Below are 17,865 nucleotides of genomic sequence, written 5' to 3' on the forward strand. Positions count from 1 at the left end.
GAATGGTTTGCCTTGGATTCGAACTGAGATCATTCTGTCATTTTGGGGATTGTATCCCAGTATTGCTTTTCCTACTCTTTTATTGATATGAAGGCTACTCCATTTCTTCTGAGGGATTCTTGCCCGCAGTAGTATACCTGATGGTCATCTGAATTAAATTCACCCATTCCTGTCCATTTTAATTCGCTGATTCCTAAGGTGTCGATGTTCAGTCTTGTCATCTCTTATTTGACCATGTCCAGCTTTCCTTGATTCATGGATCTTACATTTCAGGTTCCTATGGAGAATTTTTTTTACAGCATCGGACTTTCCTTTCACCACCAGATACATCCACAGCTGAGCATCCTTTTGGCTTTGGCCCAGTCGCTTCATTCTTTCTGGCGCTACTAGTAGTAGCCCTCTGCTCTTCCCCAGTAGCATATTGGACGCCTTCCGACCTGAAGTGCTCATCTTCCAGCGTCGTATCTTTTTGCCTTTTGGTAATGCCCATGGGATTTTCATGGCAAAGATACTGGAGTGGGTTGACATTTCCTTCTCCAGTGGATCACTTTTTGTCAGAACTCTCTGATATGACCTATCCATCTTGGGTGGCCCTGCATGGCATAGCTCATAGCTTCATTGAATTATGCAAGCCACTTCGCCATGACATGGCAGTAATCCATGAAGGGGATCATTTACATATTCAATATTAAATAATTTGTACTGTAGGAAAGGCTTTAACTGAATTTGAGAATGTGATTTAACAAATCAAGAAAGATGACACTTCACTTTGTGTGGTATCTGCAATTTTCTGGAACACAGTGTGCCATAAGACGCTACTATGAAAGCAGTGAATCTAAATTCATTATAAGTAATTAATCATGAAGTGTTTACAGGAGAAAAGGGTCTGGAATGACTTTCAGACTTAAATTTGTTATTTGTTGTTGTTAGCTGCAGAGTCATGTCTGACCCATCGCGACCCCATGGACAACATTCCTCCAGGCCTTCCTGTCCTCTACCATCTTCTGGAGTCCATTTAAGCTCACACCTACTGCTTTATAAATTTGTTATAAACAGATCTAATACCTTGTTTTCCAGAAATCAAACATTAGCAGGAAATGAGGGCAATATAAAACTAATGTTATACAGAACTAATTTTTTTCAGTATTTTGACGTTGGTTCTATTTTGCCTGTTGAGCAGTAAATTTGAAAGCAGAATTTAGAGTAAGTGATGCCTTCCTTTTTTATATATACATAAACATACACACAGACACACACACACCCATATAATGCAAGATGCTTGAAGGCCAAGGATGTTCCTTTCAGCTGAATGAACCAGAGACTTGGCCTTTGAAATCTTACTGCATTTATAGTTACAATTGAATAAATGGCTGTAATTATTTTTTATACATCTCAATGCTAAGATGTATGAAAGTGACTAAGGGTGTTTATTTGCTTATTTAACCTCATACCTCTCCAATTATAGATTTGAAAGACACTTTAAAATGTAGAATTATATCAGTAATAAAGCATAGCATTCTGGGATGAAAATAATTACACTTTAAATCACAGCAACAGAATAAATATGTAGCAGCTATTATATTTAAGAATATACTCAATGAAATCCTGGTAGAAGATGGCAGTCTTAAACACTCTCTACCCAGGAATGCACAAGCCCATTCAATCAGATGGTGACTTGTACTTCAAACCAGCTTTAATGAGTAACTTGTCGTTAAGAATGTTTACATTATGATAGATTAATTAGCCATATACAATTTTTTAATGTTTTCCTGTCGTTAATTTTTTTACCTTGTTTAATTTTTGTTTATTTTTAGCTTTTAAAAATGTTTTAACTTCTTGTATTTTATATTTTCTGGTTTTTAAAATCACTAATTGTATTTTATTTTTGTTATTCTGGTCCATGACCATAATAAAGATTTGATTTATGGACTGATACTTTGAATTGTACTTAAAACTTACTGGCAACAAATGGAGCACCTGCAATATTCAGTATGTTTTCTGGTGAATGATTCTTGCCCATCAACAAGTAGCTGCATTTAGAATCAGTTGCAGTTACTGGAGTTTTTAAACTCCAGCCCAAGTGGAACACATTATTGTTTCCTCCTTTGGCAGCTGAAAGAAACCAAGAGAGAGAGGAACCCAACCCTTAGGAAGCTGAGCTCATACTATTGGGATTACTGTCAACTTGTCAAATTTGAACACTTCAACAGAGTCCCATATGCAAGATGTTGGTCCATGTTTCTTATTAGTGTCTGCCTATGATGTGTCTAGTTCTAAGTAAATATGAACAAATTTATCCATATCAACAAATTTATCCACAAAACCTCTTGTAAACGTGCTCATACTGTATAAACTTGTATAAAGACTGCATAAACTTGCTGTTCATTCCCCATCAATGACTGGGTCACCTTAAATAGTGCCACAGAGAGAAACTATTTGGCCAGTTCTACTAGCACCTTTGCCTTTTTAGTGTTACAGAGATCAATCAGGTATACCTAGAATTGCCCATCAGATTAGAAATTCTGCAAGCATGATTGGAAACTAATTTGATCCAAAACATGCCCAGAGCTGAGCATCCTAATCAATTTTCCCCTCATGAAGTTCAGAAACGTCAGTAGCACTAATCACCATCAGCTGTACAAATTCAATCAAGAATTTAAAAACAACCCCTGTCAGGGAGAATTAACAATAACAATAATATAATAAAGTTGGAAGGGACCTTGGAGGTCATCTAGTCCAGAGGTCCCGAACCTTTTGGGCACCAGAGACCAGTTCCATGGAAAGAGGTTTTTCCGCTGACCGGAGGTGTGTGGTTTTGTGTGCTGCCTGCATTTTGTGGATGGGGCTTTGCTTGTTTGTTGGACTGGTGGTTAACATGTGGTCCAGTACTGGGCTACGGACCAGGTGTTGGGGACCCCTGATCTAGTCCAACCCCTGCTCAGGCAGGAAACCCTATACCATTTCAGACAAATGGCTGTCTAATCTCTTCTTGTTCTGTACCAGCCTGCTACCGGCCCTGCAGCAAAAGCAGGGACAACCCCTTTACAAACGGCAAGAGGCTGGAATAAAGCCTGCCAAATTTATTAACATAAAACAGAGCAAGACAAGACACCAACCATGAAACAGGAGCTATGAAACAGGAACTATCCAAGTGGTTGCCTTCAGCAAACCAGCCCTCCCACACATTCCCCTTAAATACAGTTCAGGGCGTGGCCTCTCTCTGCCTCCTTCTGAGGTGCCCCATTGCCTTCCTCTGTTTACTCCTGATTGACTGACTCCTGCGTTGGGTGTCCTTGAACAGGGCCAGCTGTGGGTCATCTTCATCCATGCTGTCAGGCTCACACAGCTGGGTCTCCGTCGTGACCAGGTGGGAGGGGCCCGGCTGAGGGCTCTGTGAAGCCTCAAGGCCATCATCAGCAAGCTCTTCAACACACCCCTCCTCCTCCTCTGAGTCGTCCGACCCAACTGCCGAACCCACAGGCTGACCCTGAATCACAACACTTCTTAAAAACTTCCAGAGTTGGAGCATTCACAACTTCTGGAGGCAGGTTGTTCCATCAGGAAATTTCTCCTTAGTTCTAGATTGCTTCTCACTTTGATTAGTTTCCATCCATTCTTTTGGACATCTGAATACGACATTTTGTATTTATCAAGGCAAGCACTACTTTGGAACAAGCTCAGTGGAAAATGATGGTCTTTTGATCTGTCATCAAGGGTTGTTAGAAAGCATAAAAAATTCAGTCATGTTTATGTCACTACTAGATGACATGATTAGAACCCTGGAAGCATCAAACAGCCTCAAGTCAACTGTTCAAACATTCTTCTATTATAATGTCCCAAAGAGCTTTTTCATAGTTATCTCTGCAAGAATAACAAGGATTATTCTTACAGATTTTTTTCTGTGTACATGCACTAATCTATTCATTGCTCACCAAAATAGGTAGAAACCAAGGTTCACTAACTTGTCCATCATATGTCCATCATATTGCTAAGCACATTGATTTGTGCTTTAGATTGTAAGCCACCCTGAGTCTTCGGAGAAGGGCGGGATATAAATGGATTTTTTTTTTTAAAAAGTCAACTGCTACCCTGCAACACCCTATTGTCACTTTGGATAGCACGATGGGTGGTATATAAATTTAATAACTAAATAAAAATTTTAAAAAATCCATAGAATACCATGGTTCTTGGTAATTATTAAAAAGTGGGGCTCGGAAGAGATGTATTATTAGAGCTTAACCTATCGTATCCTGAATGTAGCCACTAGATGCCGGATTCTTTTAGCCTTACGAAAATACTAAAAATATTAAAAATTTGTCAGGCCCAGTTTTTAATACACTCCGAGTTATCAATCAGTCTGTTATTTGCACTGTTTCCATATGTCTACTAAACAGAAGACACTGTCCCATGGGCTCTATACTACAGAATGAAAAAATAATGACAAAATAGTAGCAATTTATTATTAAAGAAATCCTTAAGCGGTGCCCATACAAACTGAACACTATTTTGAATAAATCAGTGCAGGCATGTGTTTAATTTTTATTCAAGTGTTAAAGATGGAATGAAAGACCATAAGCGGTATAAATTTCAGGTTCCTTTTTCTAAAAATGTGCACATATCTATGGCATGTGGCTAGACAGAATAGATGCACAATATTTGTCTGATGGAAGTTTTTTATTCCATCTTTGAGTAGCTTCTATAACTAGCTTCTATAACTGTTGCCATGGAAGCTATCAAGGAATTCAAATGAAGAGCTATATGCAAAAAACTTGTTTCTGGTGTTTTGTTTAAACCATTTATGAATCATAAATATTGTTTCAATGTTTTCTATTTTAGAATAATGACGGTCGAGCTGTTTGATCATATTCATTAGAAATTTTAATTTTAAAAAATCCTTTTTCTCAGACACTATTTAATACACACAGCATACTGAAAGCAGGGAGACAACCTCTAAGAGTAGATTTCAGCCTTTACAAAATGAAAATAAATCAGTGCACAATACAGAAGACTGACAGGAAAATGAGGTCACCTACTGAATTTTTCATGTATTCAAGTCCAGGGGAATCTGAGATTTATATAAAGCAGTGAGCTCATTATTTGCATCAGAACTCAATAACAAGAAAATAAAATTACGTGGGAAGAAATGTTATCCAAATGTCCAAAGTAGCATGATGGAGTTTGCTCCTTTTTGTGAGAGGGACTGCGAAGAATTCACATTGAAATTAAAAGGTGTTCTAGAGCAGGGGTCCCCAATCCCCAATCCCTGGTCTGTGGATCAGTACCAGGCCACGGCATGCCAGCAACTGGTCCGCACAAACAAGTAAAGCCCCATCTATGGGATGCAGGCAGCACACAAAACCACACACACTCCAGTCTGTGGAAAATCCTTTCTCCATGGAACTAGTCCCTAGTGCCCAAAAGGTTGGGGACCTCTGTTCTAGAGTGTTCAAATCTAAGCTTCCAACTATGCAACTGTGCCTAGCTTTTCAGCCTAAACAGTTTGTGTTTTGGTGACATTAAAAGGATGGGTCCAGAGGGAGATGAAAATGTCAACATTCTTAGTTTTATTGGTAATGAGCAATACCTCTTGGCTGCCTGCAAATAACTGGACAAATAGGTTTCCACTCTGCTGAAGATAAAAATCCTCAGACATGCAAAAGCTAACATTAAAAAGTACTCTTTCTGTAAGCTTGTTTTGTTAAAAGGATATTCAAAACAACTTTTTGTTTGAGTTGGTACAGACTAAAAAGACTTTCATTACTTTATCCTTGAATAAAGGCTACATTATCCCTGAATAAAGCCTGAGCTTTTCCAAGAAACTTTTGACTTAATGTCATCCAAAAAAAAGGACAAAGCTATGTACCGCACCATCATGCCCCTTCATAGTGATCTGCACACATAGCTTGTCTTGCATTAGGTAGAATAATGACGTAAGCTCAAAAAGTTAATATTTTTAGGAAATATTCAAATATTCAAGTTTCTTTGAAATTTCTTTTCAAAGAAACAAATGGTTAAATTCATCGGTTATATATCAACTGAGGCTTGCATGGTATAATTTACTGTTCTACCCCAGAAAGCATAATCTCTTGGGCAAGTCCTGAAAAATGCATATTATCTCTATTCGCTTATTAAGTACAGATCAGCAAACAACAGCTGTGATTTGGCATGGATTTGGAAAGTTACAATGCTTCAGAAATTGAAGCCTTCTGCTCTGCATTGCAGATCTATTGGTTTGGGATAGGATGCTGAAGAATCTAGTTTTTTACTAACATATTATTTAGGAATGGAAGTTTTTTTAAAAAAAATTCTGCACATCTTTTCACAACTATCGGATGCTACCCTACTCAGCCTCCACATTTCCAGATTTTACATCATTGCTATAGGTGCAGGATTATCTTTAATTCAATAAAATTCCACTGTTGTCTGTGATTCTGAGAATATTTTAAACAACTAAGTTCTTGGGCGCTATGACAACGGCTGCAGCATAAGAGCACTGCACAGAATTGCAGTCTGACAGCAGCGGAAGTGTGTGCAGAGAAGCTGGTTGCAGCTGATTGAGTTGAATAGGACTCCTTCTCTGGCTATGAGGGAATAGGAGTGCCTCTTTAATAGCTCTTAGCAACGCCCCTGCTTTGACCCTACTCGACTGTGAGGGAAATCAAATCAATACAACCTCCTCCGAACCACAATGCTTCCACAGCAGCAGGACCACGACCAGCAGAGCATCACAGCTGCCTTTGTCTCTTTTTAAATTTAATCAGGATTTCTCCCTTTGACTGGATTCAGTTTTTGGATTTAGTTAATTGCTGAAAAATCTTCACGTGCCTCACTGAAAGGATCTTCTAAATTGATCTGTATGAATGCTTTTGGTACTTTTGGCTTTGGTGGCTTGCTATTGTTCTTTAAAAGAGAACTTTGAATTTGCTGATATTTGCAACATTAATTTGAAATACAATTAACAGCTTCCAATTTGATGGTAATTGTATACGGAAATTTAAAATATGCACTGTAATAGCAAAAATTCAGACACTCTTATGATTGTGAGAGCTTCTTTTGGAATACATTTTTTAAAGATGTTCTGATGTTTAGTTATCTTTATCTTTAGTAAGATGTTTAATAACAGCTGATAGGTAATTCATGGCTTTTAAAAGTTAATGTGTTTTCTTCTCCTTTCTTCCTAGAGATGGCCAATAGAGGACCAAGCTATGGCTTAAGCCGAGAAGTTCAAGAAAAGATTGAACAGAAATACGATCTAGAACTGGAAAGCCGTTTAGTGGATTGGATTATTATACAATGTGGTGAAAATATAGAACATCCCCCTCCTGGAAAACAACATTTTCAGAAATGGCTAATGGACGGAATAGTAAGTAATAGCTTGATATTACATCTATAAATGTAACATTGTTGAATAATATCATTTGTTCCTAAATTTCTACCATTTCAAAAATATATCAAATAATCAATTAACTTTGGCACTGCATTCCTGACCTCATTATGTAGCATGTTCTATAAAATCAATGAATAACGAAGTAATGTTTCAGAGGTAACAAAGTATATTTGATTTAACTTAAGAGCAATTATTATCTCCATCTGTAAACTGCTTTTGTCTAGACTCCAATAAAATAATTCAAACATTGAAGGTGATTGCTCTTATGACCAGAAGACAATATGAAAAACAGTGTATAGAGCTGTAGAGAGACAGATGGAATAATGGTTATGTAATGTGAGGAATATTAATTACAATTCTTTGACAGTTAATTACAGACCCTTTACAACCCTGAGATTTTCCATGATAGTATTATCTTTCTTAAGAGTGGGTTAGTTATGTGTATTTGTTTATAAAATGCCCCAATTCTGTTCTTTTTCCCCCCAAGGAATAAGCAATTCCAAGTCTTTAAGAGATAATTTATTCATTTACTGAACGAGCAGCACAAAGGTGCTTTCGTTTACATGGAAGACTTGGCAAAATTATTAAATGTAGTGATTGTTTTTTCATCGGCTTACTACTTGATACTACTTACACTTGAGCTCAGACTGTGTTTTGCTCTCCCATGTGACTGTCAATTGTTATATAATCTGAAGTGAATAATTTGATTTTGCCTGCTTCATTACACCCATGTATGTTTTATCTGTGGAAAGGGAAGCTTTGCCAAGCATTTTTAATGTGTTTGGCTCAAATGCATCCATAATAAATGCTGTCGGTAGCATACATTTATGTTTGTACTATGTATTTCAGTTGAGGAGCAGGGAGCCAGGGGGCCCTTGCTAAGTGGCATTAGAATATCTATGTTATAAACAGAGTAATATACACATACTGTGTTGCCTTTAGTTAGTGGAATTAATTGATTTTGTCTCTTTCAATTCTGCTTTTAATGGTCAATCTCCCAGCTGCTCTGCAAGTTAATAAACAATCTTCATCCCAAGGGAAAAGAACCTATTGCAAGGATCACAGAATCAAAGATGGCTTTCAAACAAATGGAACAAATTTCTCACTTCTTGAAAGCTGCAGAAATCTATGGAATACGAACAACAGATATCTTCCAGACAGTAGATTTATGGGAAGGTATAGATTTATTTATATATAAGCATGTTTTTTTTACTGTAACACTGTTTATCTTGCTATCCATTATATATTTCTTTTCGGGGGAAATTCCCAAATGCCATTACAATTATTTCTAATTTGCACTGCCTTTAAGCACTGTTCCCTCCAGTAATGCATTATTTTCTCTTGAAATTTATGTTGCTGCAGGCCTTAATGAAATATTTTGTACTTATAGCAAGTGAAAGATGTGGGGTTTTTTTTACAGAAGCACATCAAAGCTAAGCAAGTAGAAATTATATTACAGCAGATATTTCAGCAAAATAACAGATTATCATTTTAAAGGATGATGAAATGTGATTAGTTTTCATCTAAATGTAAACATAAACCAGTTCACATTTTCTATATTTAGCTTGGAACAAAGTTAGTCATGTATATCAATACTTTCTGAATTTCATTATCTAATTCTTAGCCTCTATATATGGAAAACATGCACAGAATTTCAATAATGTACATATTAGGACAAAGTCCAAACAGAAATTAATTATATTAGGGGAACCCATTACCAAAACTAATACATTAAGAAAGATACATATAGAAAGAGTATACCAGGAGAAATATACAGCTATTTGCTAAAATACTTGTGAAATTTGGTTGGAGAAAAAGTTATTATGGGGATATTCATAGAATGGGATAGATCCATTTTCTGATTGGTAAAATAAACTTGAGAAGTTCATTCTAGTAGTATTAGTAGTATATGAAATTAATCATTCCATAAACAATAACCACTCTCCTGAATGAAAGAAAACTCAGGACAAATAGGTCTGAAACCTGATGATAATTTTTTATTTATTTTTTTATTTTAATTCCATTTATATCCCGCCCTTCTCCGAAGACTCAGGGTGGCTTACAAGTTTAGCAGTAGCCTTCATTCTATGTATATGCCTGCTTATTAGGGCTTTCACACACACCCCAGTGGCATTATTACAAAGTCAGCTTAATTGCCCCCAACAATCTGGGTCCTCATTTTACCTACCTCAGAAGGATGGAAGGCTGAGTCAACCTTGAGCCTGGTGGGATGAGAACCTGCACTAATTGCAGGCAGCTGGTGTTACTTAAGGAGGCATTAGCCCACTGCTCCACCAAGGCTCAATAATAATAATGTTGTCAGAATAGTTTAAACTGAGTTTATATTGGATGAAGCCTCAGATTTGTATGTTGTCATTTCACCTTTGGAAATGGGCCTTATGCAAGTAGTACCTTTATGATTTATGCAAATCCTACAAAAAAGGTGTTTTGAAACACAGCAGAGCAGGTAGAAGACAACTCTTTTTAAGTTGAAAAAGCAGATTAATCTTTTACCAAACTCTCAAGAATGTTTTAGAAGCTGTTCCTGTCTATGCCCCTGAGAATGTACCATATATGTACAGTCACTGCTTCACATTTTTCACAGTAAAAAAGTGAAGTAACTTTATATGCCTCTCTTTTTATTATACTCTGGAATAAAGAACATTCCTTATTTGTCTTTTAATATCAGGAAAGACTTGGTTTAATGGAAGTAAAATACTACAGTAATATCTACTCTGATAACGTCCAGTGTCTAAATTCAGGCCTTTTTTCAACAATTCTCTTCCTAGTATTAGAAGAATCCATATAATTAATAATATTGTCCTTGTAATGATGAATTTGGTATTTCCTTATATGTATATAAGGAATATACCAATATACATATATATGTATCCTTGTGATTCATCACTGTGTCAGAAAGAAAATGGGAAAAGTCAAAAAGTTCAACAAAAAGCAAAAGGAGCCATCTTGGCCATGAGGGGAAAAAAATCCAAACTTCTTATTGAAGCAACACATTTTTAGGCCAGCTGAAGATTTGCATGAGAATTCATCAGGTAAGATGGTTAAAAAAAATCACCTTCCGTGGGCAGAGAGAGGAAAAAAAGAAAAATAACTACCAAATGGAACTGCTTTTATATGTCTGTGTATATTCCAATGTTCCATTTGTTATTTGATTATAATGTTTCCATTTCTCTTTCTTGGATTTATTTTACTTGTTGAGAAATCGTGGAAAGTTTGAAAGTATGCTAGTTTTGGAAATCTTCAGTTGGTCTAACAAAATGTTGCCTTCACCAAAATTCAGTTTATGAACAAAATATTTAATCCATTATTTATTGCTATTTGATCCATTATGTATTCTACACAGGACAACTGTTAGTATCTTCTAGAAGAAAAGACATCTTAAAATCTTTTTCACACATGGCATTTTTCTCACATGGAAATAATACCTTTATCAGTACTCTGGTGGAAGTCATGTATATGAATCAAAATAAATTATTGCACTCTCCATTTAAAACAATTGCCCATTCTTATTATATTTGTTTTTCCTCTCCTCCTCCCATTTCCTAGTCTTGCGCAGCAACTGTAGGAGTTCTGCTTTGCCTTTTATATTTATTTTGTGCTTTAAATCAAATTATGAGCCTGAAGGCTTGCCTAACCAATTTACAGTCTTTTGTATCTAAAGAACATTTTTTTAGATGTGAATTGATAATGATAGCCAGGAAGCAATGAGAGAGCTCCTGCTAAAAGCCCTGCTGGATGTGGCTCTGAGGATAAAAGGACAAAGCAATCTTTGCTTTCTGCTACTAATCATGTCTCAGATGTTTCCAAGAAAACATTAGGCAAGATAAGAGCCAGTAGTCCCCATATCAAAATCTGTCAAGTAATATAGAGAGAAGATTCTGGATTTTGACCAAGAAAAATGATCTTTACAATTCAAACAGCATTCCTTTGAAGCTTGGATCAGAAAGCTTGAAGCCTTCCCAATTCCAGTAATGTCCAGTTATTTGCAGCTGTATTCCCAGAAGAGGAATTCTGGGAACTATACTACCCTCACAACATTTATGTTTTATGTGTTCCATAGGTGTTATATGCCATGCTGCTACTTACTCATCTTATTTCAAAATTATTTATTTTAGGGCATTCCCGTGAAAGATGTAAACATATTCACTTTTAAATTGAAAGACATTGTAATATTGTAAAATATTAAGGAGGTTTCATTTTCTGGCCCAAAGGCCTGTTTAAGTGAGTTCTCTTACAGATTTCATTTCCAAGGTTATCATAAGAGCAGCAGAATAGATGTGAAATAAATATTTGTGATTCTCTGTTTCCTTCATCTAATGCTTATTGTAAAAAACTAGTATTTAATTTTTTAAAAAATCTTTTCCTTCCAATGCAAGCTGGACTAAATACTTCTCTATTTAAATATCCCTCAACCTATGAACATGGCATAAGACCAAGAACCTGTACAACAATGTTAACCTTTTCCTTCCATCTTGCCCTTATCCAAATGACTTCTGCTTCAGTTTTTCCATTGTTAGAATATCACATTATCATAAAGCGCTGACCTCAGATTTCCTTTTCCAAAACTGGAGTCTTTGTTTTGACTATGACTTAAAAGTTGCCTGAGATCTATGCTTCTGGGGTCAGCATCTTTCAATAGATTGAAAGTTACTTTAAAAGTTAATGGGAACAAAAAGGGGAAAAGATGGCTTCCAAATCCTCTCATTGCCCTATGGATGTTATCCTTGCATTTTTACTTCACCAATGCAGCCCTCAGTAGCTACAAACAATAATTTAAAAATGTGGCTTTTAAAAACAGCTTTTAAAAGATGATATTGTCATGGAATTAACAGATGTACCTTATTACAAGGCTCTATGACTCACAATCTCTCTTTTCTGTGGCCTTAGTCAATTTAGTCACTCTGTCTTTTTTAAAGTAGTTTTTCAGTTTCAGTTTTATTAAATTTTTATACCGCCCTTCTCCCTAGGGACTCAGGGCAGTGAACAGGGCAAATGATAAAAGTACAAAACTACAAAAGTTAAAATAGAATTAAATTAATGCCCAAGATAAAACAGTAAAATATACAAATATTTAAAAACCCAAATTAACTCCCCATCAGGCCAGGCCAGCTTGTTCAAACAGGTGGGTCTTTAACCCGCGCCGGAAGGAGCGGAGATCCGGTGCCATCCGGAGCTCCACCGGCAGTTGATTCCATACGGCCGGGGCGCCCACAGAGAAGGCCCTCCCCCTGGGGGCCACCAGCCGGCATTCTCTGACTGGAGGCACCCTGAGGAGGCCCTCTCTGTGGGAACGCACAGGGCGGAGGGGGGGTAAAGATAGTAACATAAATTTATGCAGCTGCTTATGAACAAAATAACGATTGCTCTGAAAATAGTGCTGGGTAACTTTTGCAATGATGTTACTGCATAAGAACGTAACATCTGTGGATTCTTTTCTGTGACTTTTCATGTTGTCTTGTCACCTAGGGTTTGATAGAAGGTGTAACTTTGTGCGTGTAGAGGGAGATTTAACTCATTAGTGTTCAGTATTTGGCTTCCAAGGTCTGACATTAGCTTTACATATCTAAAACTTCCTTCAGCAATTCTCTGAATGTAAATTGTCGATGCAAAGAGTGGTGGTGATGGGAATGAAAATGCTAATAGTGCTACAGTTCATCATATTGTCTTCTATTTGCAAAGGTTGACTTATCTGTAAAGGAAAACTTGCTGCATCTGTAGAGATGCTTCACATAATTCAAATCTCTGGAATTATAGAGGCTGTCCTCTAGAGTGATCTTCTATATCAGTGTTTCTGATCTGGACATCCTCCAGGTGTGTGGACTTCCAAAACTTCCCAGCTAGCTAGCATCAGAAGCCCTATACCAGGGGTAGGCAACCTCGGCTCTTTTATGACTCATGGACTTCAACTCCCAGAATTCCTGAATCAGCATAGCTGACTCAGGAATTCTGGGAGTTGAAGTCCATGAGACATAAAAGAGCTGAGGTTGCCTACCCCTGCCCTATACAGACAGACTATTAGGCACATGAAGTTGACAAGAATGATAATAGAGGAGGCAGAACCAGCACTCTTTTGCTTATATCCTGTGCAGTACCCCAACCCATACACACATATACTATGCTCACATTTGTGTGGGTGGGGAAATTTGAAGAAGTTTTAAAAGAACTAGCAAGAGACTGAAAGAAAAACAAAGTGCTTGACATAAGAAGAGGCAAGCTAGAATGAGCAAAAGCCTGAGATATCTATGATAGAGGAAGGCCAATGAGTTATAAAAGACATAGATGAAAACAGCCTGAACATGAGTGGCTGTATTCCATCATAATAGTATGTTTTAGAGCCTGTATGCAGCTTATTCTGGTGAAATTTTCAGCAAACCATTGATTGATTTCTGGCTGGCATATTTTACTTCATTTGTTGGTAATTAGAATAGAAAAAAAACCCTAACTCCAGCCCCAAAAAGATGCTTTCAAATTTGTTCCCTACAAAAATTTGCCAAAACTTATTAGAAAGACATACTGTATAGTTTAATGAAAAGTGTAGCCTCTAATACAGATTAGTCTCAAAGAAATCAAACATATGATCAGGCTTCCTAAAGCCCTAAAACTTGTTATAGTTATACACTGATAGTCATGCAGCAGTTTGCAAGCTAAAGGTAGGAAGGTAGGAAGAGTTCTGTCAAGGAAAATTCCCTTGTGACCAGAATAAAAACAGAAAACATAATGTAATAATAAAAAGCTCTGGGGATTTTGAGGTTAAACAGGTGTCTACGTAATCCTGTTGAAGTACAACCAAACAATTTACCAATAACAAATGAATAATTCTTTTTAGGAAAAGACATGGCTGCCGTGCAAAGGACTCTAATGGCTTTAGGCAGTGAAGCTGTTACAAGGGACGATGGATGTTACAAAGGGGATCCCTCCTGGTTTCATAAGTAAGAATGTGTTTGTTGTTTCCATTTTCAAACATAGACTAAATGTGCAGTTTTAATGAAAAACAATCCTAGACAGAAGAAAAATATACTTTTAAAAGCAAGACACCTTAACTTCTGCCGTTTTCAGCTGTCAATTAAAGAGCTAATGACCTCTTTAGAATAGATATTCAAAAATGTTCCATTTATAATAAGTGAATTAGGTTGATGCAGAATAATCTAACCAGGAGTGCAAACATTCCTTCACTTAATAGACCCAGAGCTATTGAAAATGAAAAGCATAGAATGCCACTTTTTCAGACAGGAAATATGTAAATCTTTAGCATAAATTCTAAATGCATAAATGGGTTGCAAAAAGGGGGAAAAGAGCAAAAGTATCCCAAATCCTTCTCTATTCCAAGTCTGTATTTTTTTAAAAAAAAAGAGGTAAAGAAGTCCCTGTAGATTTGATTTTGCTAGTCATTGCTGACTATAGGGGGAAGTGCTCATCTCTGTTTCAAGGCCATTGAGATGTCCAAAGACATCTCTGTGGTTATGTGACCAGCATAACATTACAGAGTGCTGTTATCTTCCCACCAAAGAGGTACCTATTTATCTATTCGGATGCTTCAAATTGCTAGCTTGGCAGGAGCTGAGGGGAGAACAGAAGCTCACCCCATCACGTGGTGCTTATGTCTCAAACCTAGGCTGCTGGCTTTCCAGTTGACAAGCCTTGTGTCTTAACTGCTGAGTCATCCCACTGCCCTCAAGTATGTGATATGGCCTCATATATTTTGCCTCTTCCCTGACAATGCAGATCTCAGCTCTTTGATCTCCAAAATATTAGGTGAGCCCCCAGTTACTAATGCTTGCCCAACTCAGTATATAATTTGTATATGAAGAAGTCTTCTCTTGTTTGTACAGCCAGTGGATCAGATGGTATGTCTTACTTAAAATATTTGAGTCATTCTTTGAGCAATGACTCAGATATTTATAGCAACAATTGTCCAAGCATTCACAGAAATATGAAACATAATTTGAAATTCATTACTATCTGCTGAGACAGTTCTGAAATTATACTTCCTCAGAATTTTGCTCTCCTTCATGATTGTTGATAAATGAACATATATCTGAGAAAGGTGCCTACCAGTTCTGAAGCAATTTTCCCAAACTGATATTTGATACATTTTGTAACATAAAGCTCTGGGAAAAAGTGCTTAATCTTGCATGCTCTTGTTTTTAATAAAGCAGAACATCTACTTAAGTGTTTTTCTGGATGGTGGCCAGATAAACTAAAACCATCACTACCAAGAAAGTGGCTTGCTGATTTGCTATTTGATAACAATATTTCTACCCTTTTTCAAATGTGGCTTATCCATTTATAGCAAAATGCGAGGTTGATTTAGTTTTCTGATATTGAGATGTTTACTCAAATACAGGAGTGAGTAGTATCCATCTATTATAAATCCTTATTTGATAATAACTTTGCTTTTTTATTGTTTTGAATGATGCCATACCCACCCGCCCCTTCTAGGAGGGAACTGTATCAATTGTTAGATGGGGGTGAACACTTTCCCTAAATGTCACTGTAATTAATGTTACTTTCATCTGCCGTATTGGCCGAGATGCTTTCTATCTCTTTGTGTTTAATATTTTTTTGAAGGAAAGGAAATGCAAAGTAATGCATTTTTTTAGAGTCCTAACCACTCCCTTTTTCACAGTTGCTAAATATGTTCAGGTAATAAAGTAGAATTTTAGAAAGCCTTTACACATAAGATATTCATACTTCAAGCCTCTGATCCCTCAGAGAAAATCCTAAGGTCCTTGGGACTGGCTGGCTTCTATTATCTTACGACAAAGACACACCTACAGCTTTAGAAGGGAGAATTTAGTGTTAGAAACCTCTTCTTATCTTCCAAAAGGCCAATACAGCTCGTGTTCTCAAAAACCAGGGCAATAATAATCTTATACTATAGAAAAACATAGGGGCGGTGGCATTCAATCTGATAAATATTTGAGAATTTAAAACAGAACAAACATCCCTTTTAAAAAAGAATCATTTTCACAGGAAAGCACAGAGGAACCAGCGGGGATTTTCTGAAGAGCAGCTTCGCCAAGGACAGAATGTCATCGGTCTTCAAATGGGAAGTAACAAGGGAGCATCCCAGTCAGGGATGACAGGATACGGAATGCCAAGACAGATCATATAGTTTAAACCACCTTTGAATTCTCACTTACCCACTTGGTAGCATGGCCTGACTGAAAAACACATAGCTAGTTAATGTTCATGCTGAGATCTGCTTCTAGGTTTTCTCTCTAAGATTATGTGTGTGTGTATGCATATGTATACACGCGCACACATACACACAGTCTTTCAACTGAAATTGTGGATCTGTGTGCTTGTTGCGTGTTAGTCCATATAGCACGCTGACACCTATATGATGTTCATTTTTGAACTATGCAAAGACTATTTTTCTGTATTTATTTGCAATTTGTTATTTTCTGTACTCTTGTCTTACTGAACTGCCCTCTCAGTCTTTTTCTTCTCTACTCTATCCAACTTTCATCTTCTAAAAATAAAAATGGGATAAATAACTGCAAAGATTTAGGCTGGATATGTCTTTTACAGCATCTCTATGCTCTGAAATAAATGTTCTAAAAAGAGAGTGAATATGATTTACAATACTTTATAGAAACTGTTGAGTTTATTGTGATCCTTGTCGAGGATATATGCAGACATACACACATAGAAAGACACAATGTTTAGCTGATCAAATGTGATTGGGCAAAAGGTGTCCCAAATCAGAATAAGAATATAACCTTAGAGGCAGGAAGATCCTCAGTCCAAGAAAAATCATTCCAGAAAAATCAGTAGCATCAGAGGAAGAATTTGGACAATCAAAGCAGGAGATTGGTGGGAAGTAAGATGTTTACCGGTTCCAGTCATATTCTGCCTTCAACTCTCGAAATACAGTCTTTCATATGTAGATAATGGCCTGATCTATTATAAGGGTTTGTTGTTGTTTTTTTAAAAAAAATCCCTTTAAACTTTGCTGATTTTTGCTTCACCCCTCTGCCATACTTTCTTCTGAATACACTTACCAAATGTTTAGTTTAATCAAGTAATATATGATTTGGTTATCAATAGCCATTTGGTATCTGCTCACCAATTACTTATACAGATAAAATATGACATTGACATGGAGAAAACAAAACACTTCATTTAAATCATAACCATCTCAACCTTTATGGCTAAGGGCCACTTATCCTACTGTTAGTCTTCAGTCCAAGGGATCAGGTACCTTTCACTTAAAGATGGAAGAAATTTAAAATGAATAGGATTTTTGCATAATTTACTCTACATTATTTTGCCATTGAATTCACACATTATAGGATTATTACTATCCACCCAAAGGACTAGCACCCGCCCCCTCCTCTTCATAAACAAAAATCCACAGCATTTTTAAATCAGGATCAGGTTGATTTACTCAAGGCTTTTAGATGGAATAGGCTTCTCAAGTTCTTCATTGGCCCTCAAACCCTTTTCTATAC

At 36.7% G+C, this 17,865-nt stretch overlaps 1 protein-coding gene across 2 annotated transcripts; it reads left to right on the top strand.

Annotated features, from left to right (window-relative positions):
- The first annotated feature begins 7,009 nt into the window (after nucleotides 1-7,009).
- Nucleotides 7,010-16,971, top strand: TAGLN3 (transgelin 3). Of its 2 annotated transcripts, none has more exons than XM_083361405.1 (4): nucleotides 7,010-7,363; nucleotides 8,389-8,563; nucleotides 14,235-14,337; nucleotides 16,382-16,971. In XM_083361405.1, exons 1-4 carry the CDS (start codon nucleotides 7,184-7,186, stop codon nucleotides 16,521-16,523), a joined length of 600 nt encoding a protein of 199 aa, XP_083217531.1. In that variant the 5' UTR covers nucleotides 7,010-7,183; the 3' UTR covers nucleotides 16,524-16,971. The 2 variants fall into 2 exon arrangements, with proteins under 2 accessions (XP_083217531.1, XP_083217532.1); XM_083361406.1 differs by lacking the exon at nucleotides 16,382-16,971 and adding an exon at nucleotides 15,021-15,095.
- Nucleotides 16,972-17,865: the final 894 nt, after the last annotated feature.

This window comes from Vipera ursinii (genome assembly GCF_947247035.1).
Source record: "Vipera ursinii genome assembly, chromosome: 4".
Taxonomy (NCBI): Eukaryota; Metazoa; Chordata; class Lepidosauria; order Squamata; family Viperidae; genus Vipera; species Vipera ursinii.

Coding starts and splice junctions, on each gene's coding strand:
- TAGLN3 (XM_083361405.1), top strand. CDS start 7,184: ATGGCCAATAGAGGACCAAGCTATGGCTTAAGCCGAGAAGTTCAAGAA. Junction 8,564..14,234: donor GACAGTAGATTTATGGGAAG/GTATAGATTTAT, acceptor AATTCTTTTTAG/GAAAAGACATGGCTGCCGTG. Junction 14,338..16,381: donor GATCCCTCCTGGTTTCATAA/GTAAGAATGTGT, acceptor TCATTTTCACAG/GAAAGCACAGAGGAACCAGC.